Raw genomic sequence first — 27,810 nt, 5'->3', positions numbered from 1 at the left:
GCTCTGTAGAATCGAAAAAAATAAAGCTCCAATATCTGAGATATTTCTAATTTTGTGAAACATGTGGCCAAGACTTTAAGTGCAAAAAAAAAAGCCGCTGTAGTGCATTTGTCTGTGTTAGGAGCGCATTGTTCCTCAAGCCCACCTCTTTGACGATGTCAAGGACGCCCCGGAGAGCGAGCAGAGGGACGCGGCAGATTGCTGCCGCTTCTGGTTAAGCGGAACAGCATCCCCAGACTCCGTGAGAGTGCGCACAAAAGAACTCAGCTGTCTGTCTTTCCTCTCCATGATGCGCAGGTGCCTCTCCACGCACTCTCTGTCAAATGGAATGCGAAAATGTATATTTCCTTCGACATTTTTTTCAAGGAAGCTCAGTTGGATTTATGCTTCATGATTTGGACTCCGAATGAATTAAAGCTGGTGACTGTAAAGCAATCCATGTTTTTTTGAACGCTCTGTGGAACTTATTTGAGTAAGAGGAAGGCTGCGTAAAAATGAATATCTCCAAGGTTTACACAAACTTAGGCACTTTTATTTCAACGAATTCCTCTGATTTCGGCCACTTCGGTGATTACAACCACAGTCTTCAGGAACATTTTCCTTTCGGCATAGATTTTCTCTTTTCTGGACACGAGCCAAGCACAATAGTTCTTGTGATCATGTACAGTATATCCTTTTTGGTTGGACTCACGGGTAACATTATGGCACTATTAGTACTGACGAGGAAAAGGAATCGTCTCGCCGCCGTCTCAGCGACCAGACGACTTTTGGTGAACTTGGCGGTTTGTGACATGATGGTTGTGTGCGTTTGCATGCCTGTAAACCTGGGACACCAGCTTTATAACGCATGGGTATTTGGGGATTTCTTGTGTCGTGCTGTCCCATTTGTTCAGGCAGTGTCCGTGTCAGCAAGCGTCTTGAGTCTCGCTGTCATAAGTTTGAACCGTTACTATAGCGTTCACAATCCTCTCCACGCCAGGTCTTTCTTCACAGGTCGAAAGATTATTTGCATGATATGTGTGGTGTGGGCCGTTTCGTCAGGGTTGTGTTTGCCACTTATCTTCATGAATGAAACCAAAACGCTCGTCTTGCTGGACGGCGTTCACAGTATAACTCTATGTGTGGAGAGCTGGCCAAAAGTCAAACTGCGCCAGGGGTACAACTTCTTACTGTTCTGTGCATTATACGGATTTCCTGTCTTGTTTAACCTTGCCATTTCTTTTATGACTGGGTGGAAGTTGTGGAGCTCCGACGATAAATTTAAACAACCAAATATCATCATTACACGATCCACGTATCGGTCCAAAACGCGCAAGAATATTGCAAAAATGGTCATTGCTCTGGTGGTGCTCTTTACCATCTCGTGGCTACCTCTTTATGTTGTTGACATCTGGATAGATTTTAATATGCCGACAACTACTGAGGAGGACGCATTAGACCATGTTCAGCACGAATGGATACTGCAAGGTAGACCTTTTGCGCAGTGGCTTGGGCTCACAAACTCGGCCCTGAATCCACTCTGCTACTGCTTCGTAGGAAACCTCTACAGGTCAGCTAAAAGATTCCGAAAGAGCTACAACAAGAAACTGTCTTCGATTTTCAGCATTCAGCAGTCTTCTGTTAGCAAATCTGCCTCCGAATGCCCATCTTTTGACCGCGCGTCATCTCAACGAGGCCCATCAGAAAGACGCGACTGGACCAGCTACGTCAGCCTAAAGGAAAAACTAACCAAAAGCAAGAGCATGTCATCAATAACCGTTTTAGAGACCACATTTGACTGATTTATCACGTTAACGTCAATTTAGGATAAACTGACTTTTTGGACGTGTGTTCTCGTATATGTGGATTTTCTTGATATCAGTTTGTCCTTTGCTGCTGGGATGAGACCTGTTAAAGGATGCGTGCTATATCTTTCAAGGCAGCTATTTAACATAATCGCATTGTAATTTGAACGGTGTCATAGGCTAACTGTTGACTCTTCATTAAATGATTCTGAGTCATCACGCCCCTGTGTTTTCTTTTAACCAAGACTATCTGTATACTCTGGGCTCCCTCTGACAATCCCATGGCCCACACGCACGTCAGCAAATCACTTTAATGTAATGACTTAAAATATATTTAAAAACTAATCCATCTATTCGGGCAGAGTTGTAGCAGGCCACTGCTCTGTGGCCCTTACATTTATTCTAGTAATATGTTTAATGGGAGGTCGTTTTGCATGCAGTTTAACATTTAATCTTTCACTGCGTTGAGCGATTTGTTTATCTGCAGGCTCTTAACACAGGCTTTACATACCAAAAGCCCAATGTAAAATGCATGTAAATCAATATGATCTTCTGGTGTCATAGTGGTCAACCGCTCAAAAAATAATACATAAAAACGAAGAGCTAGCTACAGAACCATCTCCCCGTATGATTCTGACGTGCAAGAGAACCCCACTCCTGTCAACAAAAATCATCTCATGATGTCTGAATAGTCGTCAATGCATCAATTTGGCAGGAGTGGATGTCAAGTCATTCCGTCAGACAGCACATCTTTCTCAATCTCAACCGAAGAAGTAAATGCCATTTCTTGCCATGACTTGAGACCTGATCTTGGTAATAGGCGGCTGTATATTGAGGAGGGAAGTGTGGGCTTAAACAAACAAGAAAAATGGATCTGTGCTTGCATGGAAAAAGCTGGGAGCCAGGCAGGATGAGTCCGAGTGGCAGCCAGGCGCAGGGAGCCAAAGCTGGGATTAGGATGGCTGCTGAGGAGGCCCTATTCATTATCCCTGCTTGTCTGACGCTGCCCACTAGTCCATACCGACAGGAGATAGAGAGACAGAGAGGGAGAGAGAGAGAGAGGGAGAGAGAGGGAGAGAAAGAGAAAGAGAGAAGCTCTGTAGGAGTTTCTGTGAAGTGGAGGATTTGATTTGCTGTTTGTTTTATTGTTGTTCTTAATTTAATCATTCATTTCCAAATTGGTGTACACACACGGTGCAGTTAAAAATCCCACAATGCACTTTGTAGGTAGGTCTATCTTTTCAGTGTTGGGAAGAAGGCTCTTTCTTTATACGCAAGTTTCAGGTTCCTGTTCTTCCCTGACAGGAGTGGCCCTCTAGTCCTCGAGCCCATTCACTACTCCCATCACTAGGGTCATAACATAACTACTAATCACCCATCTTAAAACAGTCAATCTATTATCTGATTTCTCTTTCATTTATGAAAAGATTTTATCAAACAGAACAGTTGCTCATTGGATTTTTTGGTCTAAACCTTTTTTTGTCATGCAAACTTAAGACACTGTGGTAAAAAATCTCCAGATGTCCAAGCAGGACCACTCATCAGGCAACGGTGCTTCAGTTTCAGTTAGTATGAACACCAGCTGAATCTCTCTGAATCTGTTGACCGCGTCTAAATGTTTTTTTTTTTTTTACAGTGAGTTCCTGTATTTAATTCGATATTTTCATTAATGAGCAGGTCTGGAGGTGCAGCTAATACAGTTGCTTGTGAGTGCCTGCACAGAATACAGCCTTGGTCTTGATAACATTACATGTTCAGAATGTAACATCCTCTCCCCAAACAGGCCTAACCTATAGTAAGGGAAGACATCAGACACAAATTGGACAAAATAGCTTCTACATAGTAGAAGGATTGATACCCAATAAAGAGGGTATAGGCTACAAGCAAACAAGGGAAAGAAAAATCCCATATTTAATGAGAGGTACGCTCTGAAGATTAACTTTTTTTTTTTACCCCAGTCCAGAAAATGTCACAGGGACATTTTCATTGTAATGAAATGATTCTATTCAATTTAACCGAGCCATGCCTATTTGTCAACAAGTTATTACTTTTCATACAAAAGATACATTGAGAACAGAGGCTTTCATGTCAAATTAGGCTATTTCAGTCCTGCTGTTTTATGACTCCCTCAGTGATGAATGTGTCCGACATAACACTCTACAACAGCTGGTGAGTTTTCACTGAACAATAGGCATTTCACGAGAGTGAATATTTGATTTCAATCAGGTATGCCAAGGGCATACACAGACAGACAGAGATCAATTGATCTGATGGGGGCTGTCGGAGCTGGACTGTGAACTCCTGATATGAGTGCTGGGAGAAACTGCCAGGGATTTGTCAGTGGTCATCAACTCAGACAGGTTTTACCCTGGGGCTTGATGAATCTAATAAAAAGACATATTGCCAATTCCCTTGCTTAGGGGGGTGATTCAATCGGTGGCGGCAAGGTAAGCACCAGGGAAACTTCCTTGATACTTCTGACTTTCCTTTGTGAGGCTTTTTTCAATTTATATTAATGTTGGCCTGATAAAATGCCTTGATATGACGTATTGGACTTTAAAGGAAGGGTAGCCGATTCTGGAGAAACCAACAACCAAAATAAATCCCAGCCCCTTCCTTCAGACTCCACTCCTCCAAAACACCTGAACACGCACTGGTTGACTACTGTAGCGCAAATCCACGAGCGAGAGAGAGAGAGAGAGAGAGAGAGAGAGAGAGAGAACGTTCAGCGTTGGGGAGAAGAGCCAAGTTAATCGTGTAATTGCTAACCGGATCCAACTACCTCACGTCTGATCATTCTCACAACTACAAAAACATTTCCACTTCTACATACATTCCGTTTAACCTTTTGCTCGGCATTGGAACTCCAAATTTAAGTAGCCTTATTCAGATGGAGTCAAATAAATGCTAAATCGAAAGGCAGCAATCTCACACAAATGTGCTCTTTCTGATCATTGGTAAAATTACAGAAAATTTGTGGCAATTTGAAGGCGTCAGGATAGCCTTTTAAAACGGCTATCATGTTATAACTTGTTGTTTCTTCGGTAGACAGTATGCTATCATCAAACTTCACGAAACGTCACGTCTCTGAATAAAAGGGATTTGGTTTCAGCTCTGGATGGACTCTCGTTCCTCTGTGAGGATCACATGGAGGCTTATAAGCGCATGAGCTTCCCCAGATAGCGAGTTTGGCAGGAGCTGCAGCAGTCCGCTTTTGTTTCGAGCGGACAAAAGATCCCCGTCACCGTTAGAGGAAGGCCACAGGTTCATTCATCGCTCAAATCGAACATTCCATTAAAAGAGCTGGACTGCGCTCTCGTTTCCTACGTGTAGGCCAACTCAGACAAATGGATGAGATCCACAGTCTAACCTTTTGTGTGTGTGTTTATCAGTAATCTTTCACATACAAGACACCTTAGATGCGTGCCAACAGTTCTATTAAAGCTCATGCAGTCTGTCCACCTAACACACTAAGTCTCAGTGCCCATGGACTTGGACAACATTAAAGCATATCACTGTTATCGAACACAGCAAATGTGCCAATCCGTCAGAGACAGTATCATACATCGGATCACATCACATCTGCTCATGTACCATTTCCCTTTCCTATCTATCGCTAACTTAATTATAGCCTGTACACCCCGCATCACGTACATTCACATCTATCTAATTCAGTCTGACATTTATGGCTACTTAATGTCTGCCTTGAAGTTAATTGCCTGTCATATTCTTTTTTCTTTGCATTTGTGCTGGAAAAAAGGTTTTTAAGAGAGTGATGAGTGGCTAGCCAGGTGAAATCTCGGTTGAAACCATGGAAACCAGGCTTTCCCTTCTGCAGGGGCATGGGGACCTCGCTATTTCAATTGATTAAATGAAATGGCATTTGAATACGCAGGATGGGCAAATAAAATTGATCGAAAATTACCTGGTGGACCTAGTGAAGGTTTGCCTTCAATCTCAACTTCACAAAGATCGTGCTTCAAAGCACATTTATTATAATTTCATACAATAAAATTTGTGAAACTGACTGCAATTGTAGACGTGAACAGACACTCATTCTGAGAGGAAAAGGACAGCATGGTTTAGGCTAGTTGCTAGTATGGGTTGTTTCGAAGACATATTTCTTGCATAATCAATAAGGTATAAGGCTTTACTTGGCCTACACGTTTATTTTCAAAGTAATGGCACTAAGCCATGAGAGGTTAAATACAAGACTATAGGCCTAAATCGTAATTCGTATTTATCAGCAAAATGCCATCTGAGCAAACAGAACTTCCCCAGCTAACATTAAGTGAATTGCCCTCTCTAAGATTGCTAGCATTTACTCACTGACAGTGACCTTGTCTCAGACAAGGGCAGGGTAAAGAACCACTGTTCTCGTGGTCACAGTGTTTTTTTCCCCCTTTAGTGTGGGCCATGCTTATGACACAAGTTTAGAGAGCACATCCTTTAACTAGGAACCAAAATAATTAGGACGTCTACCATCACTGATAGTGTGCCAATCTAAGGTTGATTTGGCTAAATTTACTTTAAGGGTAATTGGATTGGGCTTTTTAAGGCTTATTAACTCTTACGGATGTGTAGCTACTTAAGAGTTACATTGTACAAAAACCTGTAATTAATTTAGTTCGATACATTCTGCCTTAGGAACCTGCATCAGCAGTGTGGGACCCAGCGCAGCATCCTGATTGCACTGCTTTGTTTACATAAGAACAGAGGCTAAAGTAATGGGCCAGCTCTTATCAGTGCATCATTCGTCCGCTCATCACTAGAGGGGGAAACCACATAGCATCCATACAGAGACCACTTGACAGCTCCATCCAGACACAGATAACACTCACAAGCCCTGCCTTGCCAATCAGTTTCATTGACTTATGAGGATGTCTATCTACAAAGTCAGAGGTAGGGACTGCCTTGCATCCTGATTGAGATGTTCAAAGGGCATTGTGAGACCTGCTTGAGGTAGCAGCGAGTTTCCAAAAAAGGAAGTTTCACTCGTCTCCAATTATAATTGTCCTCTGTGAGGGATGAGTGTTCCCATGACACTCGAGAGAGAGACACTAAACAGCTGCTTTCACAATGTGCCAATGTTGTTCACTTATAGAATGCTGCTCACAGACTTGGGAAATGTGCAAGTATAGAGTATGTATACTCAGCGCAACAGAACCTTGAAGTTGTTTCTTTTGTGTAAGTGTGTGTGCCTCATCAACATGTTTTTTGTGTCGGAAGAGGATTTCCAGAGGAGGACTCCCACTCCCACCATTTACCACCACCCATCCACCCTCCATTCTTTCCCTTCCCATGCATCCTCTTGAGTGGTATTGATGTGCACAGCAGTGCAAAACAAACACCAAGGCGGCATAAACATCCGAGAAGACGCAGCCTTCAGTTCAGGATTTCTGCACAGCCTTTATAATGCTTTCAAAGGCTGCATGAAAAGACGTGTGAAATGGGAAACAGGGCTGGAAGCGAGTGCTTTTCTGTTCTCTCTGCGAGTGTATAGATCGTCTGCCTAGGCAAGTACATATGCATGTGGCGTCACCATTGTAATAGCGGTTAATTGGCAGTCTGGTACATTAGTCATGTGGGTGAGATGTGGGTAGTACAAGGCAGAGTGATTCTTTTTTGGGAAAAAAAATGCAGTCTGACCCTGTGTGGCGTTTTGCACCCTGCGGGTGAATAATCAACAACTCCCTCAGCCGACCCATGCCGTTCACCCAACCTACATTTTTTAACCCGACCACTTCACAGCACGGTCGGCCAGCGGGATCAAAACACTGCCCATTTCACAGCACAAACACACATAAACGTGTTGAGCTATGGATGTGCAAGTGAATAATTTATGTCATCCAAGCCCCTCGAAGGCCGATCAAAGACGCGGACGCCTCATCCCCTATCATGTTTTGGTCGGCATGGGCAACGTGAGGAGAATATCAACATCAGCTGCCAGACTGGAAGATGCCAAATCCTGCCACATAAACCCTGAGCTGAAAATGAGACAAAAATCTTAGGTTAACAGACTGCGTAACAGACTTTGAAGGGGCTGAATGATGGATTTGGTTTAAATGTTGTTTTATTTCCCTCTGAGAAGTCTCACAAGCCAGATTGTGGTATACTGGCGTGAAGTTTGTACAGGGCTTTATCTTGATAGGACCCTGCAGATTAATACGCAAAACAAACCTTTGGCCGTAACTATGATTGCCATTATTCTGAAATAGCCAACTACTGTGTGATTCAGCTTCCTAAATACTAACTGGGTTGATGAGCAAAGGTCTGTTTCTTGACACAAAGCACTCAACATCTTGGAAGTGTGTGCACTCCAGTGTGTGCTGTTGTTACTGACATTGCAGACATCCCAAGATGTTAAGAGAGTACCCAGCGAGACTTCCATTATTGTGCCCCAGGTGACCAGTGCCTTTCTGTATGTGAGCCATCTGAGGCCGAGTCTAGCCTTGTCAAGTCTTTTATCTTGTGTTTCAAATTCTACAAGAGTAAAAGCAATGACAGGTAGAGGTCAAAGCTGATAGAAAAACATGACACGCAAGAAATCAAACAAAAGAGCCATTAGAAGAACTGATGGTGATAAATGCTATTATCATTCTTGTCCTCTTTGAAGGACACATTAGCAATGGTGCGCCATTGACTGAAAAAAATACCAAAAGCAATTTTTTCCTAAAAGGGTTTTTGCACTTATTTGAATGCATACACTGAGCACAAAGCACTGGAATTATAATGCTTTCTCTCTGTTCTTGGTGATGATGGAGTTTAGTTTTGTGGTAATGTTTAAAAAAGGATCACACAAACACACACACACACACACACACACACACACACATTTCACTTTGTATGATGAATATGCAGCACTTTCAAGTGGGGACATAAACCCGCGCTTCACTGTAAGCAGACTCATCAGCCCGCCTTGAGAGTAAACAGGATTGTTTGTCGTAGGCTGAATGAAGCAGACTCTGAGTCAACAATCCCGTTTCTACGCATGTCATTCTCTAAATCCCTCATTGCCTCAGCTTATTAGTTATTTAAAAAAATCCTTTCAAACACAAGCTGCCTTTTCAAAATGTGTGAGGAGTTGTTAGTCAGAATGCCATTGGAGAGGATGTGGTATTGATTAGGAGGAAGGAGGGGTGTAAGTGAGATGTCAGGGGCTCCGAACTGCCACAAGAATTTGAGCTTGTTTATTTATTAATAAATATATAAATAAATTAAATGTATCAAACGGCACTGTCAAGGCCACGTTTCAGACGGAGTTCAGCACTTTTTTAGAGATAAGCTCTGAGGTTTGGGTCTGGGCTGTCTGTCTTTGTAGCTCTGTGGCTTATCAACAGGAGTCATTCCTAGTCGCCTGTCAACACAGCCACCACACTGAGCGTCTGTTAACACAGCACGTCCAGTACAGTTTAGCTTTCTCAAAAAGAACCTTCTGAAGCCTATGTAGTCTTTCTGATGTCACGGAACTGTGCAATTAATTGACATCACGGGGAAAAGGGTAGTGTGTGTAGTTACATATATAGTATAAATAGTGTGTAAGTATACATATATACATATATAGTGTGTAGTATATATATAGTATATATAGTGTGTATAATAACATATATAGTGTGCTAAATCCACTCGCCAACAGTGCCAGGACAATGCCAACTGACAGGACAGTGAGAACCATTTACATTTTTTTTTTTTTTACAGATATCCTCGACTATATTTTCATTACTGAGTGCCCCGGGTCCAAAATGGTTCGGCTCAATCAATTTAAACAGCTTCAACAGTCAAAAGGTGAAACAACAATTTGCATTGTTTACAGCTGAGCTCTAATGATGGCAATTACATTTACTGATTTTCCCAAAGTCAATGTACTTGCAAATGACACATCTAATAATTGAAGCACTTAGACTATTTTAAAAATAGAAAAATGATTAGCGCACTCACAAGAACACATCTACGAAATGGCCTGGTCTGAATATCATTTCCAAGTAGAAGTTCAGCCGGAATAAGGCAGGGTGCAAAGGGTCTGCAACAGACATTCAAATTGCAATTTATGCACGCTGTCAAATCAGTAATCCGTGCAAATTGGATTTACCACATAATAAAAGAAACCCTGTGCGGAAACAATTTAGCCTGTTCCCTCGAAATGACTTTTTAATACAGCTTACACATTCGTTTTAAGAGATAATTATGTTCCATTATTTGAGGTTCTGTTCTTGATAGAGATGAGGCATCTCCATTTCCAAGGGATACTACAGAAAGGCTGCTCAGTTTACTTCTCTCTACCTCTGGAGTGAAATAATGTTGTCATGTTGTTTTGATTTTGTTTTGCTTTTTTTTCAAATCCCAAGCTATTAATCTTCAATTTGCACCTCCAGGTGTTTTGGAAATATTGTGAATACATGAAGTACATCAAAGGTCGGGACAAAGACACAACCTACTTGGGAGACAAATGCATTACAGGACTTAGGTTCACTGATTAAGTGGTCTTGCCCACAACCCGCACATTCATAATGCATAGACTCATCATTCATATATTCATAGCTAAAGGTGAGTTGAAGTTTATCCATTGTTTACATAATTGTATTCATGTATCATCCAAAACAAAACAGGACTGTATTACTTTGTGTGTGTGCGTGTGTGTGCGCGTGTGTGTGATAGAGAGAATAACAAGGTATACGCTCAGCAATCACAGTCTGGTAGTAGAAATGGGCAGACACAGGTAGACCTGGATGCCCAAAGAAAACAGCCTGTGTGTGTGTGTGTACAGTGTGTGTACGGTGTGAAGTGCAACATAAAATAAATAGCCAGAGCTACACTTCTTCACCAGCTGTCCAAATCACAAAGAAATTTGTAATCCAACTTCAACCCAAATCTTTAAGATTATATATATATATATTGTGTGTTATATATATATATATATATACACACACATACATACATACATACATACATACATACATACACACACACACACACCAAACATTCAGACTGGAAGCAAAAGCGATATACTGAATACTGTGACGCTGCATGAAAACACGTCTCACTTTCTGTCAGTATCACTACAGTTCCATCACTTAGGTAGTGAGGGGTAGGACAAGAACACCTTCTCTTCACCAATCAGTTCTCCTTCTTACACACACACACACACACACGACCTTGACATTGCACAGCTACCGCTCGTTTCAAACACATGCAAGCGGACACAAAGACACACACATACACACACACGCTTGGTACATATGTAATTTATTTTCCTCTATATGTTTGCCCAGCGTTCAATGTCCCCCCCGCATCCATTCTCTAGCAATCTCTTTCTGAGGTCAAACACACACTCACAGGACACAAAAGCAGTCGGAGAGACAGAGGAGGTTTGAATCTTTTAAACATCTATTTATTTTAAAATCACTCATCTGGTCGCCCACGGCCACCAACTCCACAATGGAAGCGCATTTGTGTGTGTGTGTGTGTGTGTGTGTGTGTGTGTGTGTGTGTGTGTATATGTATGTATATATGTGTGTGTGTGTGTGTGTGCACACATGCACGTGTGTATGCAGATGTGACACTTCAAGCTCTGACGGGCAAACACTCACGTCTGTTACGTAAAACACGACAGACCTGCACTGCTACCTTGCGGTGCTGCTGCTTGACACATTCCCCCCCCCACCCCCTCATTTTGTTCGTTTATTTATTTGGAATTGTAGCTCTCCAGCCTTAAGCTAGAAAACAAGACGCCAACCTGTTTCATCTCCTTCTGTGACAGGCAGAAGTTTAGATGGGAGACGAGGTACCGGGGGGGGGAGGGAGGAGGAGGAGAGGAGGGGAGGAGGAGGAGAGAAGTGAGGAGGAGGAGAGGGGGAGGAGGCGGAGAGGGGGGAGGAGAGGGAGGAGAAAGAGAAAGAGGAGAGGAGGAGGAGAGTGGGGAGGAGGAGGAGAGGAGGCGGAGAGGGGGGAGGAGGAGGAGAGAAGGAGGAGGCGGAGAGGGGGAGGAGAGGAGGAGGAGAGTGGGGAGGAGGAGGAGGAGGAGGAGGAGGAGAGGAGGAGAGTGGGGAGGAGGAGGAGAGAAGGAGGAGGAGAGGGGGAGGAGGCGGAGAGGAGGAGGAGGCGGAGAGGGGGGAGGAGGAGGAGAGAAGGAGGAGGAGAGGGGAGGAGGCGGAGAGGGGAGGAGAGGAGGAGGAGAGGAGGAGGAGAGTGGGGAGGAGGAGGAGGAGAGGAGGAGGAGAGGGGGAGGAGGCGGAGAGGGGGGAGGAGGAGAGGAGGAGGAGGAGGAGGAGGAGGAGAGGAGGAGGAGGAGAGGAGGAGGAGAGGGGGAGGAGGCGGAGAGGGGGAGGAGGAGGCTAGCAGGTCAGCCCTGGCTGAAAAGAGGAGCTGCTGAGAGGGGCAGGTGGCTGAAGAGAGGGGTCCCTCCTCACGGGGCGGGTCGTCACACGTTGGTGCTGACCCGCGTCTGGCTGATGGCGGCACCCAGCTCCTGCCCACCATCTCTGGGGGGACACTGGGAAAAAGAACAGAGGAAGTCCTGTTATTGAGTTACCATGACAATCATTTATTAAGCAGGCAGTTTGCTAAGTTATTAATCATGGCATTTATTTATTAATCAGGCTGGTCAGTTACAGTATTAAATCATGGCATTACCAACAGAAACAAAAACAATTAACTTGGGGACCAGTGACACAGAAGCACAATAACACACAGCCTGTGAAATCAAACCTAATGAAGTAGCCTTAGGTGACAGAAACTAATAGAAGTATGAGAGAGAGAGAAACAGATAGACACAGTCAGAAAGGAACAAAGGACAAAAGAAAGAAAAAAAAGGGAGAGAGAAAGAGAGAGAAAAGAAAGTGTAGTGTGTGTACAGGCTCCTGACCTAGACGAGAGAGAGAGAGAGAGAGAGAGAGAGAGAGAAAAGAAAGTGTAGAGTGTGTGTGTGTGTGTGTGTACAGGCTCCTGACCTAGACGAGAGTGAGAGAGAGAAAAGAAAGTGTAGTGTGTACAGGCTCCTGACCTTGACGTGGATCTGGTTGCGGAGCACAGCCGCTCTCAGGATGGTTGCTGTGGCGCGCCGTTGGAACTCGCGGCCGGTCTGCAGCGAACGCTCAAACGTGCTGCTGCGCTGGTCAACATCACGCGCATGCAGGATCTGAGTTTGGGACGCACATAACACACACAGACACACAAATAAGTTATAATAGGCAAACTGAAGTCCATCCACCACACCTCCCGCCAGCACAGGGGGATTGGAGACCCCAGGAGCCGGGGCAGGGTGGCAGATGGGGGAAAGGCTGGAACAGGGGACGCAACAGAAGTAGCAGCCAGACTCCACTACTCTAATTATCATAAGACTCAGATCAGGCATCCAAATGTTCCACCCAAGCATGAAGCGCACCGAGAGAGGACGTGCGTGCGTGTGTGTGTGTATGTACGTGTGTGTGAGGGAGAGCGAGTGTGTGTGTGAATGACTAAGATTGTGAGAGAGAGAGACAAAACATTGCTCGCCTGCTTGCCCAGTTTTGCGATAAAGTTTGCTGCCAAAAATGTCTGGTCGAAGTGAACAAATATTTCATGTGGTGTGACCTCAATGGGGCTGTAGTGAGAACGTGCTGGGATAAACTTAAGCAGGAACATGATGGAGCATGAGAGAGAGAGAGAGAGAGCACATGAGTATGAGAATGCATGAAAAGGAGAGGGAGCACAAGACAGACAGGAGACAAAAGAAAAAAGGAAAAAAAAAAAAAAATGGAGAGATGGGGGGGGGGGGGGGGGGGGGGGCTACCCATAGACAGAATAAAAGATGGAGAACAAGACAGCAAAAGAACAAGATTGACACAAAAAAACAAACAAAAAAAACTAAACAAAAAATTGTAATGGTAGGTCTATTTTAACAGTGAAAGACAGAATATCAACAAAAACATCCAGAAAACTGCATTTTATAACAGTTATGAATTGATTTGCATTTGATGGCCGCAAATAAGTAATTACAAGTCCATCACACTGCTGTGCCATGTGAGTGAGAGACTACCATGTTTGCAATGTGCAGATCAAATGCAAATCAATTCATATAAATATATAAAATGCAGTTTTCTGGATGTTTTTGTTGATATTCTGTCTCTCACTGTTAAAATAGACCTACTATTACAATTATAGATCACACAAAAGTGCGAAATCGGCAGGGGTTAAAATACTTATTTTCCCCACTGTAGATGAGTCATGAGGTGCATGTCTACGGACAGAATGAGACAAAGACAAACAAATACAGAACAGGGAAAGAAGATCTTAAAAAGTAAAGAAAAAAAGTGACTATGGGGGGGCATAGGGGACAAACAGAGCAATGACTTGAGACGGAGGCTGCTTTTTCACACTAGAGCTTTTAGTGTGGAGTGGAGTCCGCTTGAGCCATTAGCTCGCTTCATTTCGTTGATGTGAAAGCTGTTTTGCGAACTTGGGTGCGCACCGTGGGACCAGAGAATGGGGGTCTGAGGTACGGTTCACCTGAACTCCGGTGCGGTTCGTATTTGGCGTTAAAACTATCCGATCTAAAACCTGGAAGTAAACGTTATTTATGACCGCTGATGGATCCAAATTCTCCCACAATAAATAAAATCACCGCTAAATGTGAAATTATTAAATCAACATGAAATTTTCTAAAAAGCTAACCGTCTTAAAAATAGTGACTTGAAGACAGCCATGTGGCAATTCATGCTTGAGGGTGTGTATGTATGTTCTGCTAGTAAAGTCACAAATTCATCTTGCTCAAAAACATCCTTATCCGAGTGACCAAATTAACAAAACGATGCAAGAAAAACAAATAGTGGGCGGCCTATCGATTTTTCCTCCATTACTCTGCGTTGTTGCCTAGCAACATTGGTAAATAAAGGCTGCACGTTGTTCACCTGTTGACATAAACGGACCATGGTTCACAACCAAATAATGTCATGTGAAAAGAAACCATCAGGGGCAGGGGGAAGGGGGAATATTCACACTTGCGTCTAGAAAAGAAGTAGAAAAGGAGGTGAGAGGGGATAAAACCAGGCGAGACGTGAGAGGTGCTCAGAGAAAGAATATGACAGACAGAGAAAAACAGGTATGGGTTGGGAGAAAGAAGAGTGGAAACCAGGAGAGGAGTGCCTTGCTGTGGGAGTGAGATGAGTGAAGGGTGCCTAGTGGTAAGGAGTAAAAGGAAGCACAGACAGACAGTCAGAGAGAAGCAGGGATGGAGAGAGGAGAGGGCACTATGAAAGAGGAGAGGGAGAGAGGAGAGGGCACTATGAAAGAGGAGAGGGAGAGAGGAGAGGGGAGAGGGCACTAGGAGAGGGAGAGAGGAGAGGGCACTACGAAAGAGGAGAGGGAGAGATGAGAGGGCACTAGGAGAGGGAGAGAGGAGAGGGGAGAGGGCACTAGGAGAGGGAGAGATGAGAGGGCACTAGGAGAGGGAGAGAGGAGAGGGCACTATAAAGGAGTGAGATGCAAGAGAAACACTGACACAGGGAGAGAGCGATTCATTGAGAGATGGGGTATAGAGGAGAAGAGGCGTGCCTTGCTGTGGGAGTCGATGCGGGCACTGATGGTGCCGTCCAGGATGAGGCGGGTCAGCTCGTCCTCTAGTGCAGGCAGACTCGTGTTGAAGGCCACCGCCATCTTGCCCATGTCTGCGGACACATATGGGCTGAAGTACTACACAGAGAGACAGACACACACACACACACACACACACACACACACACACACACACACACACACACACACACACACACACACACACACACACACACACACACACACACACACACACACACACACACACACACACACACACACACACACGAGAGAGAGAGAGGGAAAAAAAACGTTTACTTCTCAGCACTGTTGAAATTTAGAACATTCAAACATTACAAACTGATATTATATAAAATAAAATATATAATTATGTACCGTAATAGTACTACTCTAACAAACTCGTCCTTCACAACAAAATCTAACTGCCATGGTTAAACAAGTATTAACACAGGACAGTACCAGTGAGCCATCGGTCTCTCTATGCGCTCCTATTCGGAGCACTGCTAGACATCGCTTGTCTCTTTGGGTCTCGTCAGTGATTAGCCCAAGCAACGCCTTAACAATCGATTCAGCGCAGCCTTCCCCATCTTCAGTTGGGAGAGATACTGGCTGCTATCAGTTAATTGCCACGGCTGAATTAATGAACACCGTGCAGGTGTCGCAAATTATCTCGTTTGAGCGTCAGTGATGACTTTGATGTAGGTAGCAAAGCATCCTTTGAACGTTCGCATGATCAACTGCTAAACTCCTCTCAGGGGGGCTGGGTTTTTGAACATGGACAGACACACACACACACAGGCACACACCTATAGCTACACCTTCAGGGAGACATTAAAGGGGGAAAGGAGAGGAGTATGGGATCCAGTGAACTCCTCAGAGCACCAGGAGGCCAGATGCTGATCACAGCAACAATTCACTCAAAGGGATTGAGGTGTGTGTGTGTGTGTGTGTGTGTGTAGGGGGGGAAATGGAGGACAGGTGAGCACATCTGACTAGCATGCAAACAGATGGCGGTGGATGAGGTTTTAATGGGCAGTGGAGAACAGTTGACAGGCCGCTGTGATGTTTGTGACTGGCATCACGGTGCCAACCAGGCCCTGGCTGCCTGGGTATCCTTTTACCGGCCAAAAACCATGGCAACGAAACAGCTGGTAGGACTTGGTAGAGCCACAAACGTTAACACACGCGTACGTTTGCACACAAAGCTGAATCCGTAGCTTTTAACACAACTTCACAACATGAACTCCGGGTGATCTTGAACGTGCCGAGTGGTACTGTGAGAAGTGATGGCAGAGACCTTAGGTGCACTTCATATCCCCTGTTCTGAAGGCAGAGAATTTTCTCCTTTTATGCACTCTTCTGGCTTGTCCGCATCAATTTATTTGACTCTTAAGAAATAGACGGCCGAGGCAAACATTTACAATGTGACGCCATGCTACTATCCCTGCTCTCAAATCCTCCCCTGCCAAAAAAATGGTGTCACACTTCGACAGTGCGACAGGAGTCCCAAACGATGTTAATCCCCGGCTGTCGGCTCAAGGTTGCAAGGTGGACGTGATGCTTTTGAAGCATCGGTTACAAACTAATCTTTACAGTTTATTTTTACAACATCGGAGGCTTTTCCTCTTAGTCTACTGTTGCTTACGTATGCACATTAGCGTGATATCTGTACGCTGATTACTGTTCGGACATCTGCAAATGAAGCATAGTTCGACCCTTCTTATCACCTCTGGTCTAAACATGCTCTTGTACATATGCAGACTAAGTGGCACCTAATATTCTAAGTTACACACACGCAGAAACACAGAAAAGCCATGTTCCTGCTTACATAAGTACATGATTCATATAAGGTAAATAATAATACAAGGCACTTAAGTCATTAACAGTGTTTGGAAATTATCTCCATCAGAGATCAATTCTGTTAGGACAGCGAAAACAAAACTCAGTGATTAAGAAGTGTGAAGTGTGCAGTGGTTTACCTTTTGGATGTGTGAAAATAAGTTCATCTCTATTGGGACAATAAAGGTTAATGTATATCTAAATGTGTTACCTGTATGAGGGCTCTGCTGCGGATCTGGGCATAAAGCGCGGGTACGTGAGGCGCCAGGTACATATCCAGGAGAAGATTATCCTGTTGGGAGAGGGGGTACAGAGGTGGGGGAGAAAATCAATCCTGATCGTTAGTGCATCAAGGAAGCTGTTAGCACGGAATCATTAAGACACAAACAGGCCCGGCTTAGGTGCACGGAGTAGTTATTTACTCTAATCTCTCTTCAAAAGAATTCCATTTCTAGATTCCAGTTGCGCTGCACATCGACTAGCTAGCTATTCAAGTGCTGCCTTAGGTGGAGAGCTGAGACCTGTGGTCTTCAAATATCAAATCCATTTCTAAAAGACCAAATAGCCAAGTTCTGCACACACTGCAGAGACCAGTATGAGCAATTAGAGATTAGTCTTAATGAGGCCTTTCCAGCCTGCACACTGTGATGCCATTGACTGTAGGAGCACAGTGCCAATTACAATCGAAATATGCAAGGGTGTGGGGGGGGGGAAAGAACCCGTACCCGGGTAGGTACTTACTCTAATTGTGTCAAGCATTTGTAAGCAAGACGCATACTTTGACTCATAAAATGTGAAGATTATTTCTCGAACCTGCGGCTCCAACTCTAAAAATAACTTAAAAGAGCTGTGGAAGAAAGAGAGGAGAGAGGGAGAGAACAAAAGGGGTTTGGTTTTGGACGGCCAAACTTCTAATAGTTTCAGTCTTCAGAAACACACACACACACGTACACACACGTACACACACATCTTATTGCATTCTTTTTGAATGGGTGTTTACAGGAGGACACATTAACATTTCAATCAATGTCACACAAACACAAAACACCCTGAGGCAAGCCCAAACAAACAAAATCAACAACAAAAACAACAAACCCACAGGGAATCAGACTATGAAACAGTAAAAATCCTGAGGCCTCTCGGATCCTCTCAATCTCACATTTATTAATTTGTTTGTTTGTTTGTTTGTTCATTCCCTCACACTGACCTGCTTGATATGACATTCTTCTGTAGTTCACGTCGATCAAAGGTGGCCAGGGCACACATGCCACCATATACGGCTACATTACTAGGGGAAAGAAGCTGGAAAAGAGAAAAACAGACCACATCTGTGAATAGCCACTTAAATATCTCAGCAGCTTTGTACGGAAAAACAAGAGTGTGGTTTAACAATATCCAATGGAGGTGCTTGAGAGACTGAAAGTGGTCCCCAAATTACCTGTGTCCTCTAGTGTGAGTGTGAGTGTGAGTGAGTGTGTGTGTGTGTGTGTGGGCTTGTTTCCCCTTTAATTGAACACAAATGCAAAGGTAGCTTTCAAAACATCCCCCATTTCCCCAAAAATGGCATAGCCAACATTTTACAAAGTACACTCATTTGACACAGATGAGTTTTGGAAATACCATACGTGTGTAAACAAATGCTGTGTTTACTCCTATTGGCCTTACAATAGGCACCTTTAAAATCTTTTCCAGGGACCTGTGCTCCCTCAGAATAAAAAAAACCCATACGCTCAGCATAGGCAGCACCAGGCTCTGCCAGGCTTTGAACGACTCCTGGGCACCAGCCCCGAAAAATATGCGTATGGTGTGTGTGTGTGTGTGTGTGTGTGTGTGTGTGTGTGTGTGGTGACTGGCTCACCTCGGGAAAGTCACAATATTCAAACGAGGCGGACAGAAAGCACTTGGCTGCCTGCTTGTATTTTCGGGAGGCCAGCTCTGCCAGACCTGGTGGGAAGCCGGGGAAAGAGAGAGGGAAAAACAAACAAAACCAAAAAAAAAAAAGAAAACGCTTACATCAGCCTGTTATGCTGCACCAGGTAGCCCAGTTAAGGTGCCTAATTATCTGGCACAGGTGAACAATCACACTTCGCAGTTGCCCAGAAACTGACAGGAAGTAAATAACACTATGAGTAGACAATATTTCCTTCATTTGAAAAATCACTCACGGTTTCACACCAGTATGGAAAACATGGCATGTGTACAGATTGTAGTTGTCGTTTAAATGGCTGGTTACATATTTGTTTTATGACATATCTAGCTGATGAGTTGTACTTGATGAAACCAAGGCATATTTCCAGAAACGCAAACATGAGGTGATCTGTCTCTCGCACACAGAGGAGTCTGTGTTTTGTGTTTGTCTGTGACTGATGAATGGTCAGATGTGTGTGATGGCGATGGTGGATTACCTGCAGCGCATTTTAATTTAGTGCAGAGTGCCTGGCCATCTCTCTCCTGCCTTTGCTGAAACCACACAAACAAGAACAGACATAAGTCACATGCTCCTAAAAGGTAGTACATGGTGTTGTGTACACACTTGTCTTGCAAAGTTCAGCAGGGTCATATGGGCGCACACACACACACACACACACACACACACACACGTAGGCAATACACAGCAGCTACCTCTTAAAAAGGCAGGGAAACAACAGATATTCTGACATCTAGAGAATTTTCTGTAACATTTCTTTAACATGTTAACATTATAGTCTAGTGTGCGACACACAGCTTGCTAGATGCCACAGGAGGTTAGTTCTGCCCAGGAGAAGCTGATACACTAAATATAACAATAACACTGAATCAGGTAGACCAAAAACAAACCCTACAAATAAAAAGTGTGAATGTGAGAGTGAGGCGTCGTGACACGGGCTACGGCTGGACTCATCTCACCTCGGCTATTTCTGGAGTGGATTCGGCCTTCGTGACGTAGCTCAGGACGTGTGACCAGTTCTGGAGGTAAACGCTAACCTGAGGAGACAGAGCAGAAAGCGTCAACCACTGCCACCTGGTGGACATTTACTTGTATGGCAGACCAGGAGAGCATTTGAGGTCCAAATGCAAACATATAATTTGCCCACATTGCTCACCTCTGGATAGATTTAAAACTAATCATCCAATATTTTTTTCTATGATACATAACATTCATCAGTTTGAAGGGGAGGCAAACAGTGCAGGAAACCACATCAAGAGCCATAATTCATGTGCAGTGTAGATTGCTGCTTACATAAAGAACAGCCTTCATTTACATATCATCATCATCAGAGCCATGAAACTTATGAAAGGATCGTCTCCTTCTCTGGAGCTCTTGCATTTACACGTCATCATTATCAGAGCCGTGGAACTTATAAAAAGGATCGTCTCCTTCTCTGGATCTCTTACACATAACACTTTAAAGCAGTGATACTACAGGGGCTTTGATTGATTTTAGGTGCGTGCGTGTTCCTGTCAAACAACATTCCTGATTTTCCCAACCTAATCTGCATGTGTTGCATAGCCAACAATCTGGTAATTCCCTCTGAACATTCACATTCTCTATGAGCATAACCCCATAACTCGAAACAGACTCATAATCAACCCTAACTGGCAAGCAGCCAGTACATTGAATTAATGTTTAAAACAAGGACTGTGAAACATCACGTAACAGTAATTCAAACACTTCTGACACTGATGTTCAATCAAACTTAGGTTTGGGTGGCACACAAAAAGCGATGACAGATAGAGGAAGTCACAATTACATTTACATTCTATTACAAATATTTATTTGGCAGACGCCTTGACTCGAAGCGACCTACGATTGAGGAACAACAATCAAACTAATGTTACAGTTAAGAGAGCTGTTGAGTGTAAACACAAAGTCCCGCCTCTGCCAAAAGGTGCACGAGAGAGAAGCTAGAGGAAGTGCACTGCCAGTGGAAAGGAGGTGATCTTGGAAGAATTAGAAACGGGTGAGCTAGCGCAGGCTCCATAGAGACACAGACAGACAGACAGACAGACAGACAGACAGAGAGAGAGACACACACACACACACACACAGCTGGGGTTAGCGCTAGGTCACTCACCTTGATAACGTTCAGACACATGTTGACAACATGTTTGGCGCTGGTGCAGTAGTCTCGGGCGCGGGAGTAGCACTTCAAGGCGTTGCTGAGGTCGCCGCAGTCCAGGTAGTGGTCACCCAGGTCATCATGACCCCTCCTGTCAGACAGAGAGAGAGAGGTGAGAAGGGGGCAGGGCAGGTTGCAATGCTCCAAACACAGAGGTGAATCATGGTTATGACCTTTCAATGTGGCATTTGAGATGTACAAATTATTGATAAGGAGAGTCCTTATGACTGAGGTGAAAACAAAAAAAATCCTGTTCCAGGAAGGGGAAAAAAATAATGTTTTTTTGTTTTGGTCTTGGTCCATCCATCCACTCCATTAGCTCAATTAGCTGCCTGCTAATTAGAGTGGTGGAAAGTGATCCAGCTGGCTTTTCTGCATGGGGCATAAACACGGCTGGCTTTACTTTAAATAGAAATAGAAAAAAAAAAAAAAAAAACGGCAAAAAAAAAAAAAATACTTACAAAAAAGTCAAACTCACCAAAAAAAGAACTCAGTTTTACTTCAGAGTTGATCTAATTCTCAAAGTCACCTGGGTGAATTGTACAACCGGGAACATTTTGTATTCTCATGACACAGTCTGTGCCTCTCCTGGCTTCATCTATCAGGAGAAGGCATCTCTCCCGTGTTACAAATCCTTAATGCAACCATCAAACGAGATCAGTGGTTTTTAATCCCTGCTGAGAAACCCTAGACTAGATCATATCACATAGCTGTTTTCCACCTCTCAGCACAAACAAAACAATGAGTTTCCATGAGATAATGAGAACAGGACATCTTAAAGGACCAGTATGTAGTAAATGTACTATACCAAATCATAATGTCATCAGCGATTAAGGAAACATGCCAAACTGAAATACTGGCTTCTCCGACAACAATGCTACAGCCAGTATATTCTCCTTTTAAGATTTCTGTTCTGGACCTGAACGTCTGTTTGTGTTTTGGCCTGTGGGATTCCGCCCGCTGCCCATTTCTCCAGTACCATTTAGACACCCCGGGTTGCCAGATAAGAACGTGAAAACAGCATGCGACCGCCATGGAGGCAAGCAAACAAACTGGACCAACAGAGATAATGTTTTATTCTACTACCAAGAAAGCCTCTGCATCCTTCTACAAAGCTGCATGACCAGAGACAGAGTAAAATGCGGGTAAATATTGGTGATGCATTTGAAAGATGGAGACAGCTAAGAGCCCAGAAGGATTTTAAGGCAAGAGTTGGCTCATTTTCCTCCTGAACAGGTAAGCACTGAGCTTCAGCTAAAGTTCACTAACCTTAACTAATTGTTCACGGCTACTAGTAGGGATGGGCATTTCAAGTAGTTTCAACATTCCAGTACTCGCATTCATATCCAGCTGAGTTATCAAGGCAGCGAGTATTGGAGACACACACAGCCGGTGAAGTGATCCCAAGTAGAGCTGGCTAACGCAGTCATGCGAACACACGCTAATGTACTGCTATCAGTCACACCAGAGGAGCGACTGTTTCCTACCTCCGTGTGATCGAAATATAGCCTCTGATGAAAACTGCAAGTTTGACTTTAAATTGACAATTTACGAACGTGATTACTCTCTATGCTGAACGAATATTGACGTCCAAATACAGTCACACTTCTCATGCCCATTCCTAGCTACTAGCTATTTTATTGAATATAAAACCATTTACTCGTTTTAGAAGAGTTTATCCAATTTTGTGACAATCTATGGATGGGGTCAAATTTGGTGTTTTTCCTTTGGCTCTTCCTCTCTGAACTCAGACTCACAGATTTTCAACATTTCTCATGTCCCATGTCCGGGAAACTGAATCTCACGGATTTTCACTTCCAATAGCATGGAATAATAATTACAAGTCCATTACACTGCTAAGCAGTGTAAGTGAGAGACGACCATGTTCGCACTGTGCAGCTCACTATGTCTGTGTAGTAGTTTTAGGCTACTAGGCAAAAAAGTATAAATATTGAGCATCATATTCAGCTTCTTATCTCAAACGAACCATTAACCCATTTACGATATGCCTCTCAAATGCAACAATATACTTGCACGTGTCGTCTTGTGTGTGTGGACGGTGGGGACGGATGTTCACTTCACAGGTATGCAGGACCTGCACTCTCTTCTCTCTGCTCTTCCTCTAGATGCTCTTCCTCTAGATCCTCTGCCTCTAGTAACACTAGATACACTCTCTTCTTCTTCTTCTTCTCCTCCCTCTGCTCCCCTCTCCGCTCCTCTCTCTAGCTCATCCTCTCTGCCCTCTGCCTCTCGTATCAGCGGCACCTGAGCAGCCCTCACTGGCTTCACTTGACACAACGGTGAGGGCACTTCATAACTGAGATCTGCATCGGGCCGCACCAAAATAGATTTGAAATGATTTATACATTATCTGCTAAATTGAGCTAGGTGTCATTATCGTGGCCTGGGTAGAAGCAACTCCAACTCCAGTGTGTTGTCTATTTTCGGAGCAGAGGGCTTGTTTTCAGGATAACAGGCTTAGCTTAGGCTACCGTACATAGACAGACATGCACTTCTGTATGACCACTTCTGCACCAGTAGAAAAAAAATCCATATGAGCAGGTTTATAATTGGCAAACAATAGAAACACTTCAAATGTATACATTAGGTGATCTAGTTATAGTGTAGGACTTGTCGTCGCTTGCCATTATAATGTTGAGCTCGTCTCGCTGGTTCGTGTAGGTTCAGTGTCCTCAACCTGGCAACCCTTGTGAGCGTCGAGTATGGGGAGGAGGGGGAGGAAACGCACTCCAATATTTTGAATTTCGAAATCAGTAACTTCTCTTTTTTTTTTTTTTTTAAACGCTTGGTTTTGAGGCTACATATTGCTCCTATACGGCGTTTCCTTGCATACTGAATACTAATCAAACACAGCCCTTTTCAAAACTCTCCCAGTACAAACTGAGCCTTGGGTTTAGAAATTCTGAAAGTAGGTACTCATACTGGAAATGAACAACACCTAAAGCTACAAGCAAACACCATGATCCGGTCGATTAAAATTCCACAGCAGGTGCCATCAATAGCCTGGCTGGAAGCACTGCAACCAATCGGATGTAGGAAAACAAATCTGCACACGGTGAAGAATCTGTTGCCATATCTGTGGCTGCGTCTCTAGAAGATTGTGGGAAAGACCAGGTACCTGATACTCTCTTTGATGGAGTTGCCTTTGTAGTTCTTGAGGTCGGTGTCCAGCTTCTCCAGCTTGAGCAGGGCCTTCTTGCGGGTGGACTCTGCCCAGGTCGCATCCAGTGTGGGGTAGTCCTCCCCGCCCTCTGGTGCTTCTTCCGCAGTGCCCTGGGCCTCACTGTACAGAGAATGTAAACACACACACACACACACACACACACACACACACACACACACACACACACACACACACACACACACACACACACACACACACACACACACACACACACACACACACACACACACACACACACACACACACACACACACACATTTGGGTCAGTGCATTAACAACACTAAATACTAAGCCCTCAAAAACAAACTACTAAAAGCTAATAATACATGCCAAGCACACCTTTAATCATGTACCAAGCCTTTCAAAGCTCTATGAAAACAAAATATCGATTACAAGTTGATATGAATATTGATTTACAAGAATTTACCTCATTCAAAACGTTTATTTTCTGGTAACTGCTGTAACTAATTTATGTGAACTGATGACATAGTGAAAACTTGGGACTTTGCTATCAAGTAAACTAGACAGTCAACTCTGCATTCATAAAACTAGAGGGTGAACTTTACAGGCAGACATATGGTCCATAATAACAGTAACACAATAGCAAGTGCCAAAGTGCTTTGACATACAGTTAATCCTATGCTGTGCTATGATCAGTGTAACAGTACTGATAGGTTGGCACTAAACTCCTACCGTATGGCCTCCACCAGCTTACGGTGCAGCTCTTCGTAGACATCCACATTGAAGGTCCTCTGCACGAAGGACAGTGCCAACTTCAGGGCCTCCATGCGCATCTGAGGGCAGTGCTCTGCCACAAACTGCAGCCGCTCGATGCGCATCAGGCTCCCATAGCTCGAGGCATACTGTTCCAGATCCTGGAGGAGACATAGGTCAGGGGTTAAAGGTCAACATATAAGGCCATCTTCAACTACTTGGACAGGAATGCCCTCTGGCTCCTTTTCAAGGGCATGTGAGTCCTCTGCAAATACATCTGCATCCTCCAGGGCCTCTATACTACCACCACCTGCAGGGTGTGAGCTGAGGGTGGACTGTTGGACTTCCCTACCACCTATGGAGTCCGACAGGGCTGCGTCGCCACCCTGAACCGCTTCAATGTCATAGTCGACTACTGGCTGAACAGCGTGACGGAGCGCCATCCTGACCTCGGCGTCAATTACCACTTCCATATCTCTGACCTCTGCTGTGCAGACGATGTCGTGCTCGTCGCCCGGGTCCTGGACATTCTGGCCGAGGTCCTTGAAGTTCTCGGCGAGGAAACTTTGCCCCTGGGCCTTACCATCCGCTGGACGAAGATGAAACTTCAGTCCTTGTATGACTGCCTGCTACCACCACCACCCTGGGTGATCAGCATCAACAAAGAGGGGGTTGAATCCGTTTATCTCGGTTCCAAGATCACCAGCAACTGATCGTCTGACCCGGAGACTGACCACTGCCACCAACTGGCCTGCAGAACCTTCCCTGACTTGTCTGGGTGTGGTGTAGCTGCAAGATCCCAAAATATGCATTTTCGACACCCGTGCCCTTCCCGTCCTTCTCTACAACTGCAAAGCATGGACCCTTTGTGCCGCTACCAGTTGCCGGAAGGTGATGCCTGCCACCAGACTTGCCTACGCCTCATCCTTGGCATCTGCTGGTACCACCATGTCACAAAGGTTTCTGCAAGAGCGGGCGACCCATCTCCCCTACCCACCACCACAAAGAGGGGCAGACTGCGGCATCTGAGCCCTGTCATGGGTCTTGGTGATAGAGTGCCGGCAAAGTGAGCGCTCACTGCAGCATCCTGTCTGCCTTCAGGGGCCTGGCCTGGACGTCTCAGGTGTCAAGTAACCTCAAGCAAGTTATCAGTGTCAGGGGGGTCAAGGGTTAACATGAGGGTCAAGATCAGACACCGCTAATTCTCATTACCCAACTCTACATAGCATGTTAGAATGGGGTGTTTCTAGCAAGTTGTGGACATGTTTTAGAAGGAAAGCCAACCCTGTTTGATGTGGATTTTGGCACAATCCATCACCGCAATTTAATTAATCCCCAGTCATATACCCTCATCACAGTGTCAGCCCAGCAGAACATTACATTTGTTTTAAAAACAAGACCTGACATGCAATCCTGAAAACGATTACAACAAACCAATACCAGAAATCAAGCAACTTACCAGAGATGCATTCTCCACGACATAGTTGGGGTGTGGTGCATTCTGTTGGTCGTCCTGAGGATCTCCATCTATCTGCATGGGCTCAACAGGCCCCTGGTCATACAATGGAGACATACGGTTAGAACAGGAGCCTATCCAGGGATAACCAATATGAACCAACATACACAAAAACAACTCCCACTTATAAACCCGTTTGGACAATTGTGTTCGCTGTTTTCCATTTGAAAATACTGTAACGTTTACTGAACATTGTCTGTCGCGCTTTACTTATTGTTTTGGGAAGACACGCAGAGGTGATCTGTGTTTTGAAATCTCCGCTATGCGTGCTATTCATCGTTCTTTGCTCTGCACACCTGACAGTCAGTCTTGATTGGACCCCTGATTTAGCACTTTAATTAGAATGACTTCAAGCAGGTGTGCTGTGAGCAGAGACAAATGGGAAAGGCGATCTGGGAAGTAGGACTGAGAAGAGATCAACACTGGGGTTGCCTGTGGGTCCATAGGAACATATTTGGGCCTCTACTTAACATATCACTGGAAGCTAACAGCTAACAGCTACACGGTCCAAGCAATAGTTCTTCACAGCTATGATGAATGCTGAAACACGGGTCAAGTGCCAGGCAATCTTTAATGCTCAACAGGTGCGCAAAAACCCGTCACACAGCTTGCTATCGTGACAGTTTTGGGAGACTTTGCTGTGTGTTCTTTGTCAACCCATCTGCAACAACACATAAAACCTAGAGTTAACTTATTATACTTGGTGCTAGGTAAATGATTTGACATCAAGAAAGTTATTCGAGACTACAGAGAAACAAGGGGGCAATCCGACTGTATCCTGACAAGAGTAATGTCAGTGAACGTTGTCGCTAACTTGAATATGAGCACTGTTTGACTTGAGTAACTTAGCTAATTATAGCGCAAAGCACAATGCACGTTGATCTTTCTGGCCCTGTGCATGCAATGTTGCAACCCCGTCAACGGTCACAGACGCTAGCTAATCTTCGATATATTTAGGAGATGCCACCTTACCTGAAAATTAAACACTTGCACGGGTAGTGGCATCGATCTAACACCGGTCTGACCGCTCTGTTGTTGAATCACAGAGCATACGCAAAATGCATCCGGGGCAGTCGTGCGCACATGGGAGAGCTTCCGACTGAC

At 44.4% G+C, this 27,810-nt stretch overlaps 1 protein-coding gene across 1 annotated transcript; it reads right to left on the bottom strand.

The window, feature by feature from the left end:
- Nucleotides 1–12,090: 12,090 nt before the first annotated feature.
- LOC105891201 (COP9 signalosome complex subunit 1) lies at nucleotides 12,091–27,809 on the bottom strand. The gene is made up of 14 exons (XM_012817358.3): nucleotides 27,679–27,809; nucleotides 26,650–26,742; nucleotides 25,170–25,351; nucleotides 24,411–24,575; nucleotides 21,227–21,362; nucleotides 20,058–20,135; nucleotides 19,577–19,631; nucleotides 19,030–19,115; nucleotides 18,379–18,473; nucleotides 17,913–18,018; nucleotides 17,383–17,463; nucleotides 15,312–15,449; nucleotides 12,784–12,918; nucleotides 12,091–12,273 (listed from the first exon to the last, which is right to left on the bottom strand). The coding sequence occupies exons 1-14, from the start codon at nucleotides 27,709–27,711 to the stop codon at nucleotides 12,202–12,204; spliced, it is 1,455 nt and encodes a 484-aa protein (XP_012672812.1). The 5' UTR covers nucleotides 27,712–27,809; the 3' UTR covers nucleotides 12,091–12,201.
- Between the last annotated feature and the right edge of the window lies 1 nt (nucleotide 27,810).

The sequence above is a fragment of the Clupea harengus genome, chromosome 23 (genome assembly GCF_900700415.2).
Source record: "Clupea harengus chromosome 23, Ch_v2.0.2, whole genome shotgun sequence".
NCBI classification, from domain to species: domain Eukaryota; kingdom Metazoa; phylum Chordata; class Actinopteri; order Clupeiformes; family Clupeidae; genus Clupea; species Clupea harengus.
This window is presented reverse-complemented; position numbering and strand designations above follow the sequence as displayed.